General features: G+C 41.0%; 2 protein-coding genes across 4 annotated transcripts in view; both read right to left on the reverse strand.

Moving 5' to 3' along the window:
• Positions 1–12,752, reverse strand: part of LOC124134709 (oxysterol-binding protein-related protein 6-like) — a 91,980-nt gene extending 79,228 nt beyond the window's left edge. For all 3 annotated transcript variants that reach the window (XM_046499745.2, XM_046499746.2, XM_046499744.2), the window contains exon 1: positions 12,608–12,752. The gene's annotated coding sequence lies outside the window, so the exon portion shown is untranslated. The remainder of the gene's footprint in view (positions 1–12,607) is intronic.
• Positions 3,452–4,144, reverse strand: LOC124134755 (uncharacterized protein DDB_G0287625-like). Its single transcript, XM_048381558.1, has one exon. The coding sequence runs from the start codon at positions 4,142–4,144 to the stop codon at positions 3,452–3,454; it is 693 nt and encodes a 230-aa protein (XP_048237515.1).
• Positions 12,753–20,542: the final 7,790 nt, after the last annotated feature.

The raw sequence follows: 20,542 nt of genomic DNA on the forward strand, positions 1-20,542 counted from the left end.
AGTGAGTGAGTGAGTGAGTGAGTGAGTGAGTGAGTGAGTGAGTGAGTGAGTGAGTGAGTGAGGAGTGAGTGAGTGAGTGAGTGAGTGAGTGTTGTTTTACGCCGCTTTTAGCAATATTCCAGCAATATCACGGCGGGGGACACCATAAATGGGCTCCACACATTGTACCAATGTTGGGAATCAAACCGGGGGTCTTCACCGTGACAAGCGAACGCTTTAACCACTAGGCTACCCGACCACCCCCTGAAATATGAGAAAAACATCCAACAATAAAGAAGTTGTTATTCAAAAACCGTTTGGTCAAGGTGACATGGAACTTTACTTACTTACTGAACAGACTTATTGGAAAGATTAAAACACTGTACTTCCAATGATTTTGGGTTGTCATGTCTCTATTTGAAGCCCCAAGGGACCAGCCATTTAACATTGGGGTGGAGAGTATTTTCTCGAGGCAGGACTTTGGGACTTACAACTTGTTTTTCTAAACGGAGGGAGATCATTGATGTAAATCCTGAGGAGAAGTTAATTATTTCAATCATTTTAGGTGAGGTGAGGTGAAATGGGGTTAACATCGTGTTCAAGATTATTACACTTATACAGCGATATTTGTGTGTGTGGCTGCTTGTACTAGTCCAGACTAATGACGATTTTATGGTGCTAACCCACTGAGATACCATGCCACAGTTTAACATGAATACCCCACTCAGACACAATATACTGACTCCGAGCCGACCAGTTCTAGTTTTAACCCCTTTATGGCGAGCACCAGGCATGGTAACAACAAGTACCATCTTTTAACGTCTTTTGGTATGACACAACCAGGGATCGATCCCCCGACCTTCTGCTCTCCGGGCAGATGCTCTACCACAAGACCAAAGAGGGGGTCAATGAAGCATTTTAGGGAAAAGATTGGTTTCTTTAAAAACTCCCAGGTGCCCCTACAAAATGTCCAGCACCTGAAATAGTAATACCATAAGGCCAAGCACTGCATCATAAGGATTGTTCATAATTCCTGCCTACAGGTCAAAGTTGGAAAAAACAGAAACAATGAAGGGTGGATCCAGCATTTTTAAAAGGGAGGGGTACAAAATATCTAAATCCTCTCTCAGTCAGTTTTACTGCCTACAACGTACTACTACATTAGGTGTTCAAGAGGAGCAGTGAGGATCCCCTGGACACCCCCTCTGGATCCGCCTGTGGATGCGTACTGTTGGTCATATTTCTTGTTAGGTGTATAAAACAGAAGAGCCTTCTGATACCTCCTCCTGTTGATGCCGATCTTATTCTAAAACGATCCTCCTCCAACTGCCATCCAAGCTCAATATGTCTGTGAACTAAGAAGAGGCTGCCATTTCTTGAGCCATTCTCTCTGCTTGTTCTTAGCATTATCTGATCCTAGCCTTGCTCAAATGTCTTGCCAAAGGCTTCTGTTTCTTGAGACAATCTGACATCAATATCAAAAACAGTCATTATGCAGTGAGTATCTTCATCAACTTGCATGTTTCAAGCAGTCAACAGCATCCACATCAATACTGACAAGTGTCATTAATGATATGAACAACTTTATCAACTGGATTGGTTCAAGTTCTGTATAACATCAAACCACATACTCACAAGTCATTATGCAATGAACTTGTTTTGATTGTTTGTTTGTTGTTTAACGCAGCACACAGCAATATTCCAGCTATATGACGGCAGTCTGTAAATAATCAAGTCTGGACCAGACAATCCAGTGAATGACATCATGAGCATCGATCTACACATCTGGGATTGATGACATGCATCAACCAAGTCAGCGAGTCTGACCACCAGATCCCATTAGTCGCCTCTAACGACAAGCATAGTCGCCTTTTACGACAAGCATGGGTTGCTGAAGACCTATTCTACCCGGATCTTCACTGGACCCAATCAACTTGTATATGTATGTATTAATTCACCCGTATTGTCTTTACCGACAGTCAATATGTAATTAAAATCATTAACTTGTACGTTTCAAGTTATTGATAGCATTAACAGCAATACAGACCACAGTCATCACGAAACAAAATCTGAATCAACTTGTATGCTTCAAGTCATCAATAGCATCCACAACAATCAAGATGTAATATAAAATCATTAACGTCTATGTTCCAAGTCATCAATAGCATCAATATTGATATTGACAAGTCAGTATGCTATAAACACCTTCCCTTGTGTATTTCAAGTCATCGATGGGGCAGTTGGGTAGCCTCGTGGTTAAAGCGTTCGCTCGTCACGCCAAAGATCCGGGTTCGATTCCCGACATGGGTACAATGAGTGAAGCCCATTTCTGGTGTCCCCAGCCGTGATATTGCTGGAATATTTCTAAAAGCGGCGTCAAACCATACTCACTCACTCCAGTCATCGATGGGCTAGTCTACACCCACAATGGCCATCACCTAATAACCTAATCAGGACATTGTATATGTCTTTCCTAAACAAGAATCTATGAGATGATAATGTATAAATCATTCAACAAATTATCTATAATGAAACACATGGCTTCAACTATCTTTGAACCTTATAAAACATTCATAAAAGTCAGGCGTACTTCTGCACAGACAGCATTAATGCCAATGTAGCACCATATAGGTAGTTCTTGTATTACAACCCTTGGCGCCATTACAACAAATTGGACAGATATCAAATTCCATGAAGAGGAATTCTGATGCAAGGTGTTCTCAAGGGATTCGCCCTGCAACACTCTAGCATATAACTTTCCTGACAAGGACATGGTGTTAATGGTGAATACAAAAGCAAGAGCTACAATTGTTCGGAATTCAATCTGCAGATAAGGAGGCCCAATGAAATGGCAGCCAGAACCCGAGGGAATGTCATCGGACAATCGGCAGATAGATCATCGCTGAACTAGAAGTGGTCATTAATTGTTGATGGTATTGAAACAGGTAAATCAATATCAGGCCACATTGGTACTGATGGTACTGTTACTGGTATTGTTGCTGGTATTGTTGCTGGCGTTGTTGCTGGTATTGTTGCTGGTGTTGTTGCTGATATTGTTGCTGGTGTTGTTGCTGGTATTGTTGCTGGTGTTATTGCTGGTATTGTTGCTGGTCATGTTGCTGGTTTTGCTGGTGTTGTTGCTGGTATTGTTGCTGGTATTGTTGCTGGTCATGTTGCTGGTTTTGCTGGTGTTGTTTTGCTGGTGTTGTTGCTGGTATTGTTGCTGGTGCTGTTGCTGGTGTTGTTGCTGGTGTTGTTGCTGGTGTTGTTGCTGGTGTTGTTTTGCTGGTGTTGTTGCTGGTACTGTTGCTGGTCTTGTTGCTGGTGTTTCTGGTATTGTTGCTGGTGTTATTGCTGGTTTTGCGGGTCTTGTTGCTGGTACTGTTGCTGGTATTGTTGCTGGTGTTGTTGCTGGTATTGTTGCTGGTGTTGCTGGTGTTGTTGCTGGTGTTGTTTCTGGTCTTGTTGCTGGTCATGTTGCTGGTGTTGTTGCTGGTCTTGTTGCTGGTCTTGTTGCTGGTGTTGTTTTGCTGGTGTTGTTGCTGGTTCTGTTGCTGGTCTTGTTGCTGGTGTTGCTGGTATTGTTGCTGGTGTTGTTGCTGGTACTGTTGCTGGTATTGTTGCTGGTGTTGTTGCTTGTGTTGTTGCTGGTATTGTTGCTGGTGTTGCTGGTATTGTTGCTGGTTTTGCGGGTGTTGTTGCTCGTGTTGTTGCTTGTGTTGTTGGTATTGTTGCTGGTATTGTTGCTGGTGTTGCTGGTATTGTTGCTGGTTTTGCGGGTGTTGTTGGGGGTGTTGTTGCTTGTGTTGTTGCTGGTGCTGCTGGTATTGTTGTTGGTGTTGTTCCTGGTATTGTTGCTGGTGTTGCTGGTATTGATGCTGGTCTTGTTGTTGGTGTTGTTGCTGGTGTTGTTGCTGGTGTTGCTGGTATTGTTGCTGGTATTGTTGCTGGTGTTGTTGCTGGTGTTGTTGCTGGTGTTGTTGCTGGTATTGTTGCTGGTGTTGTTGCTGGTACTGTTTCTGGTATTGTTGCTGGTATTGTTGCTGATGTTGTTGCTGGTGTTGTTGCTGGTATTGTTGCTGGTGTTGTTGCTGGTATTGTTGCTGGTCTTGTTGCTGGTACTGTTGCTGGTATTGCTGGTATCTCTTACATATCTCTTGAACATGCATTGACGTTAAAAAGTTTCTTTCAGAAAATAAATTACATCCTGTACATGAAAGAATACAAAGAAAAAACAAATTCAAGTTTTTTAATTACTGGAGTTACAATGTGTGACCGTGACACATATTTCAAATTTTGAAGTGTACCCAACACTCCTTGATATCTGCAGACAATCTCACTGTGCAAATATATAATTCACTACAACTGTAAGGCATGCCAAGTACCAGGAACCCTCATGGAGATGGAGCTGGCAAATTTACATAGCTCCTGATATAATTACTGGTCTACATGTGATAAGGGAACTCACAGGTAAAGACAGAAAACTCCCAAGTGTATTTGTTCACAAACTAAAATAGCTGTTTTACTTGTGTTGTATGGATTGTAACTATTTAATTAATAAATAAACGAGGAGTGGGAGTTGTTTATTGTACAATAAAACACTGCAGGGAGAGTAAACAATGAGCGGCACGGGATATCAACATAATGTGCAGCCTCTTTAAGGATCCTTAAAAATTGTACAAGCTTCGAAAACATTTACCCTTATTCTAATAATGACGACTCCCTGATTACAATCCGATTGCTGCAATGTCGGACAAGTCCATTTTACGAACAGGGGGGCTACGTTTGATATTTCCCAGATATGCTCACAATTTTCAAGTCAGTTATTTGTACCTTTTCTCCAAAAAACAACTGTCATATCTTGCCCACTTTTGAATACCATCGTTCATTCTTTGTATTCATCTGCGTTTCCAAGCTGCATGAAGGGAGAAAAACTCACAAGACACTTCCCTCTCAAAAATAACATTGTCCAATTTTTAACATCATCAGTCTACGAGCGCATGTTCAAATTCTCCAGAAATTGTGTCATGACAGATCGTGTTAACAACGCTTCGCTCTTCATTGTTCTTTGTGATTTACTGCTTGCTATCGGATATTTAACAGACAGGCAAACATGTTTCATGATGCTGAAAGGCTGTGTCTGAAAGCGATGCTGATAGAACCAGACTAATGGACACACTGGTCACACAATGGTCAGTGAGTGTGTTTCAATGCTGCATTGAACAGTATATCCGTTATATCATGGCTGATGCAGGTCTCAGATGTTTACCACTTCTGCCAAACCCATGAATACAGGCATGGTGCTGGAACTGGGAACATTATCAGGCAAACATAATCGGGTTTAGAGAGTGGGATTCAGTTGTCACTCTGTGGGATACAATGGTCACACTATAATTCTATGGTCATACAATGGGATTCAAAAGTCACTCTGTGGGATACAATGGTCACACTACGTTTCAATGGTCATACAATGGGATTCAATAGTCACTCTATGGGATACAATGGTCACACTACGATTCTATGGTCAAACAATGGGATTCAATAGTCACTCTGTGGGATACAATGGTCACACTACGATTCTATGGTCATACAATGGGATTCAATAGTCACATTGGGATTTAATAGTCATCCGTCATACGATTCAATGGTCACAACAAGAGATTCTATGGTCACACTGTGGGATTCAATGATTACACCATGTATTCAATGGTCATAACAAGAGAACTAATGGTAACAGCATAGGATTCAATGGTAACACCATGCGATTCAGTGGTCACACTGAGGAATTCAATGATCACACCATGTATTCAATGGTCATAACAAGAGAACTAATGGTAACAGCATAGGATTCAATGGTAACACCATGCAGTTCAGTGGTCACACCATGTGATTCATTGGTCACAGTGTGGAATGCAATGGCTACACCATGGAATTCAATAGTCACATATTGGGATTTAATTATCACACCATGGGATTCAATGTTCACTCCACGTGATTCAATTAATTCATAAACCCATTAACTGGAATGTCTCGTACAGGTTTGAAGCCATCAATGCCAGCAATCAGAGAACAGTTCTCGAAAGATAGCACAAGAGGTGTACGATAAGAGGTGATAAACAAGGGTAATGGACAAGAACGATGGTTCCTGATGAAGGACAACACTAGAAGGATTGACTATCTCTTAGCCGCAACTGATCACAGTGCCCTTGAACCCAAGGCATGTGAGGATCAATACTCTCTTCATAATCCCAGGGAATTCCAGGCCAAGTCAGATAATGCAAACACTGCAAACACAATGTGTAGCAATTTCCGTCAACAACATGAATGCTCATTTCATCGATCACTGGTTACTCCAGACCACTCCTGACCAACAACGTTAAAACAGAGGATATGAAAAACCTCATTCACTCCTGAGAAGACATTAATAACCAAAATGGAAAAATATGAGACTACACATCAATTCACAGAATCACTCATGGCCTTTCTCGGATAATGAAGCCGTATCTGGAAATAGTACATTTTCTTATAACACCTCCCTGACAGATACCAGCCCACATTACATAATCAATACTCTTATCACAATCCCAACTCAAAACAACTTCCCAATGCTTTCTTTTGATGTAAGACATTTAAACCTCTGAAAGAAACAGTGTTGTAACCAGGTCAAAGGTCTTAAACACCACACAGGTCCTGTGCAGGATGAATTTGCAATCATTAAACATCTGCCCGCTTTCCAAGACACTCAAAGTCTTAATTTTTCATGAAAAAGCCATTTGGGATAAACTCGCTAATTGGATCGTAGAGAATACAAAAAAGCCAAGCAGATTCAAGAAAAACACAATCGTGAAGCAGCCTCCATCATGTAAGCATCATCCAACTTGAAATATCACGGATGCATAATTGTCTTTGAAAGGGCCAACTATAGGCCTGTTTAAAAAACAAATCAGATCATTCTGGTTCTTGGTGTTGTCGTGTTCTTCACAGTTTGGGGTTTCTTGTTAGGCTAAAAAATACATGTATGTTTCTGGACCAAAGTCGGTGCCGAGTTGAACAACAGCTTTTGTCACCATCCTGGCATTGCACATATTTTATTTGTTGCACTTAGGGATAAACCAGTCATTATCGTCATGAGTGAGTGAGTTGGGTTTAACTCCGCTTTTAACAATATTCCAGTTATATCGCAGCATGTCAGGTTAATGTGGGAGGAAAGCCCGAAGTGATGCAGGTCTCAGATGTTTACCACTTCGGTGAAACCCACGAGCATGGGTATTGTGCTGACAAACCTTGAAACATAATGGGGGCGAACCGGGATTCGAACCCACAATCATAGGTTTCTGACTTGCCCAAGGGACGCAATTCTGCACAGCAAATCGCGGTGAATTAGAAGACTGGGCCACCTGTGACCCCTCATTATCATGATGACAAAGCAGACTTTCACTGATACTGTGAATGAACACAACAGCTATATTTGACACAAAAAGTTTTTATTACAACAAAGTTATTTTGTGCTTTGTTCACTGCAGTAGGGTTCATGTCTCTGATGCCATTTCTTTTTTTGTTTAGACAAAATACTTTGCTCTATTGCCCCATAGAATATCATAAGGTCTTCCCTGAACACTAAATAAATACATCAAATCATCAAAATATTGTGTTAACAACACTAGACAAGCTGGGCCCCATTTCACAAAGCTATAGTAGCACTACCACTATCCCAACTCTTTTACTACAAGATAGACTAAAGACAATCATAGCGCTACGATAGCTTGTTAAATGGGCCTCTGTTTTGGAAATTATACATATGTTCTTTGATATCAATAAAATGACGTGTTTGTTTTTTGTTTAACGCCGCACTCAGCAATAGTCTAGTTATATCATGGCAATCTGTAAACAATCAAGTCTGGACCAGACAATCCAGTGATTGACATCATGAGCATTGATCTACACAATTGGGATACGATGACATGCATCAACCAAGTCAGCAAGCCTGGCCACAAAATCCCGTATGTCGTTATTTATGACAAGCAAAGTCGCCCTCCGGTAAGCATGGGTTGCTGAAGACCTATTCTAACCCGGATCTTAACAGGTCAGCAACAAAATGACTTGTTGACAGGTTTTAGAGTGACTTGCTGATGCCTTAGAAACATTTCCTGTTTTCGAGCCGAAGTATACCTAACACACACTGATGTCCCATATGTTGACTGTTTCAATCTCTCCTGCACAAATCAATAAACCTGACCAAACAAAATCTTTTTCCTCAATCCCTGCTGGTTTCCTATTTCTCTGACTGCACAACATACTTCATGAACTGGACACAATACACGATAGTGTTCATGCAGATGGGAAGCATTTCAATGTCAATGACACAGTGTTGAACGAAACTCTACAGCAAGCAGAACTGGAAACGGAGCCTGGCTCACAGAGCGTTATTCTGTCACATGCTTCACTGTCCTGATAATATCTGTTGTTTGAAATGCATATACATGATAAAGGATTTCAACTGATTGACAGGTTGTGAAAAAAAATACGAAATCAGGTGAGATGTTTAAAATACACTAGAAGTGTGACACTGTGTCACATTGCCCCCACTTCTGCTGAAGTGAGTTAAAATTTTATGTAAAAACAGCAATATTGATGTGATCAAAGTGGTCATATCATTTTTCTAGTTTGTTTGTTTGTTCTTTAATGTCGCACTCACTAATATTCCAGCTATATGACAGCGGTCTGTAAATGGTCGAGTCTGGATCAGACAATCCTGCATCAATCTCACAATTGGGATACGATGACATGCATCAACCATGTCAGCGAGCCTGACCAACCGATCCCGTTAGTTGCCTCTTACGACAAGCATAGTCGCCTTTTACGGTGAGTAGGTAAGTGAATGTTATTTAATGCTGCACTAAGCAATTGTCCAGCTGCATCACTGCTTCCTGTAAATAATCTGGATTAGACAATCCAGTGATTGACATCATGAGCATCGATTCACAAAACTGGAGTACGATGACATGAATCAACCAAGTCAGTGAGCAACAATGATCAAAATTACGTACAAAAAAGAGTCTGACCAACTGATCCTCTTTAGTCCTGTCTTCTAATAAGCATGGGATATCCCCAGGCAAGGGAGTCAACTGACCATGAAAGTCCATTTTCCATCCTTGCCGAATAAGCCTGGAATTTTGTGGTTCGATCGTAGCACCGCTAATGGCCAATACGAGTTATGTCTCTTCTATATCTCTCCTATTGAACAATCCAATTTCACCTCTCATATCATTTACATTTGATTCAAACAAAATTCTAGTACCCAGTTAAGACAACCTGATTGATGATCAAGATGTATATTGTGATAAAGCTGGTCTTGCATCAAATCACTTGAGCACCTTCATTAAAAACATGAAAAGATTTGGAAAATATCTGTTGATGCCGAGTCGACTCGAATCAATCGAATTCTGCACGGCAGTCACCATGTTGTTCAGGAACCAGATGTCGATTTTGTTACAAGACTTTTGATTGGACTATGCATAGACTCATTAGTCCAGCCAAACTACAACTCAGAAATTCCAGCCTAGTTTGCCAAGGGTGGAAACTGGACTTTTATAGTCAGTTAACGCCCTTGCCTCAGGAAGATGGAGATATCTGTGACCTATTCTTCCCACAGGGTATATCATTTGTTGTCAACTGGTCTCGAGGGTTAGATGGTGTGATGTGCCCTGTGTGCTAGCAGAAGTACCCAAGCCAATAGGCCCAAGGCAAGGGTACAACATAAGGCTTGTACTCAGGGCAGGGGCAGATCCAGCATTTTTAAAAGGGAGGAGTCCATACATTAAAATCCTCTCTCAGTCAATTTTACTACCCACAACATACTACATTTGGTTTCCACGGGGGGGAGGGGGAGGGGGAGTCCGGACCTTCTGGACCCTCCCTCAGGATCATCTGGATCCGCCTATGTAAGGGTACATCACACCCTAACACTAAGGGACCTGTCAACAACACATCTCATCCTTCTATCTACTATATCTTCATCCATATGGTAAGCAAAATGTTTCACAGATAAAAAAACAACATAATACATATAATAAATAGAAACCATCTTAATGCAAAAAGCATTTGGGGATATTTCCTGTAAGAGAAAATACAGATTACTAATGTCCATCCACTTCATGTAATGGGACGATGTCCTCACAAATTGATCATATTTCACCGTGTTCGCTGAGCTGCAAGGCTTACTCAGCAATTTCCCAACCCATCTCACAGAGTCAAATATTCAAAATGACAGCCGAGAATGACAGTGTATATCACAACAAAATTCATTACATTCCAAGAGTTAAACAAGCAGTCTCTATTAAATGTTCCACCATATGTTGATTGTTAATACCGTAATGCGAAAATACAGACTTGCTTCAAGGCTGCACTGAATAAATACTCATTTATGCCTGAGATTGTCTTTTGGTAAACAGCAAGTCTAGACAGCCAGCCAGCACAGGACAATAGTCTTTTAAAGCACAAAAATAAGTTGATGGTATTTTAATATTTAGACAAAACTGTTCATTCTTTTGGTTAAATAATCATTGCCACAGAGACTAAGAGGCAAGTCAATTTATGTTCCATGATGTGACAGGAAATCCAAGTACACTTTCAGCCTTCTGTTTGGAGTCAACCTGGCCCTTGAGAATAAATTTATAAAGGAGCCCTGCTCAAGTCTAGAATGATATGGCATGTCAAGATTGCCTCAGCTCTGACATTAAGGATTGTTCTGGGCTCCATTTGGATTTTTTAATTTTTTTTATTTTCTAAATATATATTATTCAAAACGATAACTGTGGTTCAAGGACTAAATATCAGTCTGCCTTCTGTTAAACAGAAATATGTATGTTTTCAAAACAGGTCTGCCTATACAGGTGTTTCAAAATATGCACATATGACACCAAAAACAACATATATTCAAATTATATCATGATCACATGACACATTTGACAGCTGTTCCTAGTATTTATGTGAGGACATTACGACTTATGATCCGTGAAATCAACACCCACGCTTGAAATGTACACATGCAATTGCACTAACTCCATGTTAATATGCTGTCTCACATATTGAACTCTGTGCTTGCACATTATATGCAAAAAGTATTGATTTATCACAAATGTCACGACATGACAGGATTATGACAACGTGGAATTATAGCTCCAGGAGGGATAAATAAAGTTTGTCATGTGCCATGATATATCAGTGTGAATCATGGAAGTTTTTCTGGTTTTACTGAGATCACGATGAATTTGAATAATGGATTTGCTTAATACAGCTTATGAAATATGAAGAAAATGAAGGCTATTCAGATCTTCTAGATTGACGCTGGAGATATACACTTGATATATACCTTCACAACATATATACACCTATACCATACATAAATGTACATTGTTCTCCACTAATCCACACTGTTGTATATTTCAATATCCTATTCAAATATCAACATAATATATCAGTGTATATTACTTCATGATGCCCTCATATTGTGTGCACTGTTGCACATATCGCCTCAATCACCCACTTAGGTAATGTACTTTTAGAAACTGTCACACATTCCAACAAATTTGCTGTACATTGCAACATACTGATGTAAATTCTTCATACATACCTCCACCAAAACATGTCAACAAATTATCATCAATTTCAGATTCTTGTTGTATATTTCAACACACTTGTGCATATATCCAAGCCATTGACTTGTCAGTGAGCTGGTCATTGGTTCCGTGTCAGTGATTCCGATCAACGCGTGTTGCTGAGAGCTAATCCTCCACAGGGTGTACTACATTCATGGATACACAACTAGCTAGATTGTGAATAGCTGTCACACCCACAGGCCATACCTGCACTAATGGGGTTGATTGACTGCAATATACAACCCTGCATGTACTCTCATCATGGTAGCACTTGTATACCACTTGATTGATGTTGTAAATGTTATCACACTGTTAATGATTGCAGGTCATTCAGTGAAAGGTCAAACATTCAGAGATGTGGGCAGTCAATATTTTTATATTAAAAGGAAAATTTAACATCTGACATTATGAAAATGTGACAAAATAGTAATGTGTTAAATCAAAGACGTATATTGATCTATATAGATCTACATCTTTGGTGAAATTTAAAGGAGCCATTGACGTTATATCTATGTTTATAACATGAATAATTAAAAATTATGTCATTCAAGGAAGAGTATATGTTGCTTAACAAACGAATTATACATCCCACCCACAAACAGACGGATTATTACGTAATCGTAAATCACAATCTTGACATGACCGCGAGATCGGAGGCAAATTTTAAGTGTCACTTTATCCGAGTGGCTACTTGGCTGACGGTGTTCTATCATCTATGTGGCGTCGAGTACAACACGGGTGTTAAATCATCAGCTAACAATACCATCCTATGGTCAAACTGATCTGAAAACAAAGTGTTACTGCATGAATATACCTCTTGATTTTGGTGAAACGGTTCACCTCAAGAAATTTCGACAGTAAGGTTTGAGGAAGCGTCTCACATTACAGTCATAGTAACAGGTGCAATTTTCATCGCAGACAACGATTATCCTCTCGCGGTAAGAGGATCGGTGGAACAAAAATGGACTTACCAGATATGAAATTAACAACCTCATGCGTCAGTCATCACGGAATGGCTTATGTTTGACGAGACTGACAGTAATACATGCTGGGTAATCCATACGATTAAACTTTAACCAGATGCGAGCACCGCAAGACTGCCATGTTGACGGTGCGGGTTATTTTGATCCCCGTGACAGAATATCCGGTACATTGCGACATCCTGGCTGGGAAATTAAACTTTCGCCCTGACACTAATGGCCACAGTAACGATCATGCTAGGAATTGATCGAAATGGTGCTCCAGACTCAACAAACAGGAACGAGTCTAGCTTGGTGCCGTTGCCTTCTAGAATGGACAATTATTGGACACTTTTTAGGAACAGCTTTAAATCATGCATGGAAAGATCGAGACAAAGTTCCATTTGGTCGGTTCTTGAATTAGGCTATTCATGCCTCAGGAGTTTTACTATAAAAAGATGTCTCGATATTTCGACATTTAATTTTCTACAAATAGAAGCTCGCTAACAGTTCGGTCATGCCTCGCGATGACTGGCTTAAATCCCATTATAACTGGTTTTTTTCTATAATTTATCATGCAACTACAGTTTAAAGTTTTACCATTTCGTTTACGTTAAAAACTAAACTAAAATTTCAAAAAATTAAAACAAACATTCATGCAAATTAGTAAGTTAGAATACAAATTAATAAGTAACTTACAGTTATTATTCACTCTCGAAGTGAATAGTATCTTGTGCTCTACGTTTTTAAAATTTGGTTATGCACACCGATATCCTTCTTTTTTAAAAATCATTTCCCCTTAAAAATAGACTTAAGATTACGGAGAACCAGATCCGAAGTTTACTAAAGGAAAAGATAAAATTCATCCTGTTTATTACCTCGCTATTACGCCAGACCCGCATATCTTGTTCAACAAGTCGTCACTGAGACAAAGGCATTCCGGCCTACACAAAGCTCTCGCCTCTAGCTATTTGTCGTAAGCGTCCATACATCCGGTCCAACAAGTCTTAAATGTTATAAGTAAATAGTATATAAAAAACTGAAATTCGGCATAACGAAATGAATATGCATTTTTTCAGCACATTTACATATGTTATTCACAATTACTTACAGCACATCGACATGAATCAGATCATTCATGTGCATGCTGGTCGCATATGAATCGGCATCATTTTGCGTTCGGGTTTCACCGTCATTCTACCGGAAACTACCGAAACTACCGACCGGTAACGTTATCGCCCGGAAGAAGGTTTTATCTCCCGGATATATGCAATGAAGATGTAACCTGTAGGGCAAAAGAAGGTGTACCTTAAAATGGATTTGACCCAAAAGTTACAAACGTTACTAGGTTGAAAACAGTCGTATGATGTGAGATACTCATTGGTATGATGCATGTAATATCGCCTGTGATACCCATGTCAAATATATCACCATCGAATAACTATTTCTTGTTTGATTCATTTTTAGCCACCATCTAACAAACATTGGTGTGCCCTTTCTTTTGTCCGGCAGTTTACTTACTACTGTAGACTGATGTAAACAGAACCACTGCTTGGATTCAATGTAGCTTGTTTGTTGTTTAACGCCGCACTCAGCAATATTCCAGCTACATGACGGCGGTCTGTAAATAATTGAGTCTGGACCAGACAGTCCAGTGATTGACATCATGAGCATCGATCCACGTAACTGGGATACGATGACATGCATCAACCAAGTCAATGAGCCTGACCACCCGATCCTGTTAGTCGCCTCTTACGACAAGGGTGGGTTGCTTAAGACCAATTCTTTACGGGCTCTGTTACAACTGTCACAACTGCTCACACTAACAAAGAATGTTCGGTTTCATCTGATTCAATGTAACCTACATACATAGATTGAACCACAACACAGTGATTATTTATTGGACGGAATCTTCGCAACATTTTGTTATTTATAACGGCACCTATGGTATAAAACAGCGCCTCTGGGAAATGAAACCTCCCTACTTAGTCTCTGAACAAGAACAACATGTCAAACACGATGCATCCTAAATATTTAATAATGGACAATGCATTGTTGAATAGATTTATTTATTTTATTTTATTTTTTTTATTTTATTTTTTTTTTGGGGGGGGGATAAGTTGTTTATTGTATGTTTGTTGTTTATCGCCGCACTCGGCAATATTCTGGTTATATGACGGCGGTCTGTAAATAATCGAGTTTGGCCCAGACCCAGTTATTGATATCAACAAGGACAAACAACTACTTCATTGCTGTAATCTTATCTTGCATGATGTGAAAATCCCGTCAACGAAGGACAATGAAATAGCCTGTGTCATTCACAGATATTCATCTAAAACTGTAGCTAGAGCAAAGAAAATAGGGTAAAAACGATTGAAAGAAAGTGGGTTTGGACTAATCTGAATAAAACATGCTTGACGAGCTCCCTTCAACAATATATTTGACCTGAGCCTGTAGAGGAACCCTTCACATCTGCCAGACTAGAGGCATCGAAGTCGAAGTCGTAAAAGGTTCAGTGTCTTCGCCAGACTTTCCAAACACGCCAGCCCTCTGTGGTTTGGTGCCTCATGCATATATTTTTGTCTTCCTGAAGCTATGTGTATATTTGCATTTTCACAGAATCACATTGCACGGACGCAGTATTAACTGAAGAATAATTCTTTGCAGGGCTTATCTCAGAACCATTCCATGTACTCATTGAAGTTTGCACCACGGTTGGTCTAAACTCCGTGCTTCTAATGTATACTTGAGGTTATCCTCGATAACCAAGGGCAGTAAATCTCCATTTTTAATCCCAAATATCGTATATATAACTATATAGAATGGAGATATGATACACTGGATAATTAAGGGTGGGTAAGTTGTCATCTCCATCTCAAGCTTACAGCAGAAGCACGGATTTTGTCAAAGAGTATTACCTCGTGCAAACTACCGAATAACAACATCCTCGATAATACAGGGTATTATATCTTCATTCTATTATAATATATCCTGACCCATTTGCCACCAGAGCTTCGTTTTGAGACGTAATCGAGACGTTCTTAAAACAGCCGTTCATGTAATCGAGACGATCCTAAAGCAGCCGTCCAATCATATTTGACTCATGAGCGAGAGACAATCTGTGCGAAGTTACTGATGAGACAGATGGAAATCTTTGGCGAATTGGCCCTGGGTATATCTATCATAACAGAATTGAGATAGTATACACTGGATAAACGAAGATGCACTGCCCACTGCATGTCCAACATATGAGAGAGTTCCAGTGAGTAAAAGTGAGTGAGTGAGTTGGGTTTAACTCCGTTTTAACAGTATTCCAGTTATATCACGACGTGTCAGCTTAATGTGGGAGAAAAGCCAGAAGTGATGCAGGTCTCAGACGTTTACCACTTCGGTGAAACCCACGAGCACGGGTATGGTGCTGAGAAATCTAGAAACATAATCGGGGCGAACCGGGATTCGAACTATCAATCATAGGTTTCTGGCGTAGCCAAGGGACGTAACTCGGTACAGCGAATCGCGGCGCCTTAGACGACTGGGCCATCCGTGCCCCCGAGTAACAGTGGGTTCGCTGATAACCTTCTACAACAACCTTACCAATTTGTAATCGCTTCATCGAACGCCGACGACCTGGATTAATGCCATTTTTATGAGCCAATGACGACCGCGCCTGATTATTTTTCAGGTTGTAACACCGATGACAGCTCTACTATTTTACCACTACACAAGACCCACCCACGCCTGTCCGTCTAGCGTAGGAACAGGGCAAACATGGACCATTGCGGTCCTAGCGCTAAGACAATCGGAACTCCCATACTTTAAAAAAGACTTACAGTGTCTCAGCGCTAATATTGCTTTGCACATGGGCCCCTGGTCTTTATAGTTTCTTTGGAACATTAGATTTTTCTTTGAGTCTTGTTCTTATGTAACGAACGCAGTTATTCAGTTTGCAGACAGAATAAGCCATGAAGTTCCAACACTGCAAGCATAGAGGTTCCACCTAATGTAAATTTTACCAGTCTCTCTACTTTCCGTGAGAATTCAACATTCGAATAGATTTGGACGGATGATGAAAGACTCTGTGGAAGCAGTATTTCTGCCATTGAGCTCCGGAGTGCAATTATTTGTTGAGACAGTCTTCAACCGGAATCGGTAACACAGCACGTTCAGTCGTGATCATTCGTTCTGGCCGAAATCGGCAAACCAACCGGCACGGCACATTCGTGACTAGGTCGTGGCAGTGTACGGGAAACCTGAATGGCTTTGGTGTAGGATACGAAAAGAAGCGTGCGGTGAAGAATGCGGCAGTGCATCGGCCATGCATTCGTCACCACTCGTGACTTCCGGAACAACCAAGTCGACCTCGGCTTGTCCCGGAACAACATGAATGTTCACGGATGGACTAAATGAAAATGAACATTCGTCTTCGTATTGCCCCGGGTAGCCCGCATGGGTCGGCGGGCTCTATTGATTCCAGTATAGAAGGGCTTCCCATCCTGATATACCATGTCCTCTTTGGTCATGGGGAACTCGGGTGACCCAGTCGTCTGAAGCGTAGCAATTCGTTGTCCAGAGTTGCGTCCCTTGGGCACGCCAGAAACCTATGATTGTGGGTTCGAATCCCGGTTCGCCCCGATTATGTTTCTAGGTTTGTCAGCACCATACCCGTGCTCGTGGGTTTCACCGAAGTGGTAAACGTCTAAGAGCTGCCTCATATCGGGATTTTCTCCCTCATTAGAACCGTGGAGATTCCAGGGTAGAACAGGTCTTCAGCAACCCGCATGCTTGCCGTAAAAGGCGACCATGCTTTTCGTAAAAGGCGACTAATGGGATCGTGTGGTCGGGCTCGCTGACTTGGTTGATGCATGTCATCGATCCCAATTGTGTGGATCGATGTTCATGATGTCAATTACTGGATTGTCTGGTCCAGACTTGATTATTTACAGACCGCCGTCATATAGCTGGAATATTGGTGAGTGCGGCGTTAAACAACAAATCAACCAACCAACCAAATCTCCCACATTAAGCTGACACGCCGTGATAAAAGTGGAATCGTGCTAAAGGTGGCGTTAAACCCAACTCACTCACTCACTCATTCTTTGAGCATGAGGAAAACACCTCGGACCAGCTGTCAGAAGGTCCGTAGTTCGAATCCAATCTGGACAGTTTATGGACGCCACATTGGTTCTCAACTTGGGACTGACAAACGTTCATATTAAAGCGAAATAAAGCCTCCATACCTCCGACTTTGCGACCCAGGAAGGACCTTCTGTTGATGAGGGAATATGTATAGATCCAGGTCGTGGGGTCATCCCACAGATGACAAGCCTATATCTTGTACCCCGAATTAGTCCCTGGTTCGAATCCCATCACGGAACTCGGACTTTTGATGACCGCTAGACCTGTGTGTGTGTGTGTGTACTCCATGCGACTACAATGGGGAGACGATACATAAAACAGGGATAGGATTACTACACTATCGTAATGGTACCCGGGCGGCGTGAGATCGTTGTTCATGTCATCAACCACTGTTTGTCTGCATGACCAAGACACGATAATGTACACCTGTAGGCTGTCAGGGTATGACTGTCATATTACTGACTGCATGCGGAGTAAAACAAAATTTGCTGCTTGAGCCTCCAGACATCAAAAGGCAAATTGAACACAATACATAATAAGGATTGAATATTACCATTATCGTTTATCATAACACAAATCGAACATGATCATCACAGCTGATCATAACACAAATCGAACATTACCATCACAGCTGATCATAACACAAATCGAACATTACCATCACAGCTGATCATAACACGAATCGAACATTACCATCACAGCTGATCATAACACAAATCAAACATTACCATCACAGCTGATCATAACACAAATCGAACATTACCATCACAGCTGATCATAACACAAATCAAACATTACCATCACCGCTGATCACAACACAAATCGAACCATCACCGTTGATCATAACACAAATCGAACCATCACCGTTGATCATAACACAAATCAAACATTACCATCACAGCTGATCATAAAACAAATCGAACATTACCATTACAGCTGATCATAACACAAATCAAACATTACCATCACAGCTGATCATAACACAAATCAAACATTACCATCACAGCTGATCATAACACAAATCGAACATTACCATCACCGCTGATCATAACACAAATCGAACCATCACCGTTGATCATAACACAAATCGAACATTACCATCACAGCTGATCATAACACAAATCGAACATTACCATCACCGCTGATCATAACACAAATCAAACATTACCATCACAGCTGATCATAACACAAATCGAACATTACCATCACAGCTGATCATAACACAAATCAAACATTACCATCACCGCTGATCACAACACAAATCGAACCATCACCGTTGATCATAACACAAATCGAACCATCACCGTTGATCATAACACAAATCAAACATTACCATCACAGCTGATCATAAAACAAATCGAACATTACCATTACAGCTGATCATAACACAAATCAAACATTACCATCACAGCTGATCATAACACAAATCAAACATTACCATCACAGCTGATCATAACACAAATCGAACATTACCATCACCGCTGATCATAACACAAATCGAACCATCACCGTTGATCATAACACAAATCGAACATTACCATCACAGCTGATCATAACACAAATCGAACATTACCATCACCGCTGATCATAACACAAATCGAACATTACCATCACAGCTGATCATAACACAAATCAAACATTACCATCACAGCTGATCATAACACAAATCAAACATTACCATCACAGCTGATCATAACACAAATCGAACATTACCATCACCGCTGTTCTAACACAAATCGAACATTACCATCACCGCTGATCATAACACAAATCGAACACAGCAACATAATTTTTTAGATTCCACGGATTCCACAACGCCGAGACTCTGATGTGTGTCCCCCGTCGCCGTGTTCCTCCCTGAAAAACATGTACTTACAGGGTCATTCGTGGCATTCACTTAATCCGAACAGAGATGACAGTCCGATGAAGAACTGTGACTCCAACACAAAAGCTGTTTATTTGTCAAGACCTACAGAATTTGCAGCCCACGGGCAAACGTAAGGGAGTTGGTAATTGCAACGCTCGCGTATCCAGCGAAAGACACACGGGGAGCTTAGCATACAAAATGCCAAGGCGTCATCATAGACAATGGACGTTTTGTAATTTTTCGGAATAACCTTGGATGGTGTTTCAAAAACATGGTTGGCGTTTCCAGTGCACTTCTTACAAAAACAAATGTCATATTGTCAGTGACAACTGGGGTTCCTTGGAGGGCTAATTATGAACGTCTTCCGTGTGAGGGTTGTTAGGTCGACAAAAACACCAGTTGTGTGTATCGATCATATGTACAGTTGCATGTTTAATGGAAGTGACCATGGAAAGCCAAGAGGGATGGGACGGTTGCTGTCGGTGGCCGCGTGACTGCGTTGATGTCAGAAATGGATGACAGCTTAAGTGGAAGTAGTTGCAAGACGTAGCAGTAGTGGTAGTTGTTAAGTGTTGTACCAGGATCAACAGTCGGTGAAGCTATAGCAACGTGATGTGGACGAATATGGGCGCCCATGGGCCAATAAGGCGCAGCAATTCATTATGCAGAGTTGCTTCCCTTAGACCCACAATGATCTGCTGACGGTGGGTTCGAATCCAATTTTCGACTATCATTCTTGTTTTGTCAGCGGCATACCAATAACATGTTTCTTCTGGTTGTAAACGTTCAAGACCTGCATGGTGTGACGTACCTTTAATACTTTTCAAAGTGGCAGTGAAGCCAAATCTATCACTGACACAGTTATTTAGGATCCCCTAACGATCTGGGTCAGAATGGGTGTTCAGCAGCCTATATTTGTCGTAAGAGGCGACCAACGGGATCGG

This window comes from Haliotis rufescens, unplaced genomic scaffold, assembly GCF_023055435.1.
Source record: "Haliotis rufescens isolate VD_foot unplaced genomic scaffold, xgHalRufe1.0.p SCAF_4, whole genome shotgun sequence".
In the NCBI taxonomy this organism is placed as follows: domain Eukaryota; kingdom Metazoa; phylum Mollusca; class Gastropoda; order Lepetellida; family Haliotidae; genus Haliotis; species Haliotis rufescens.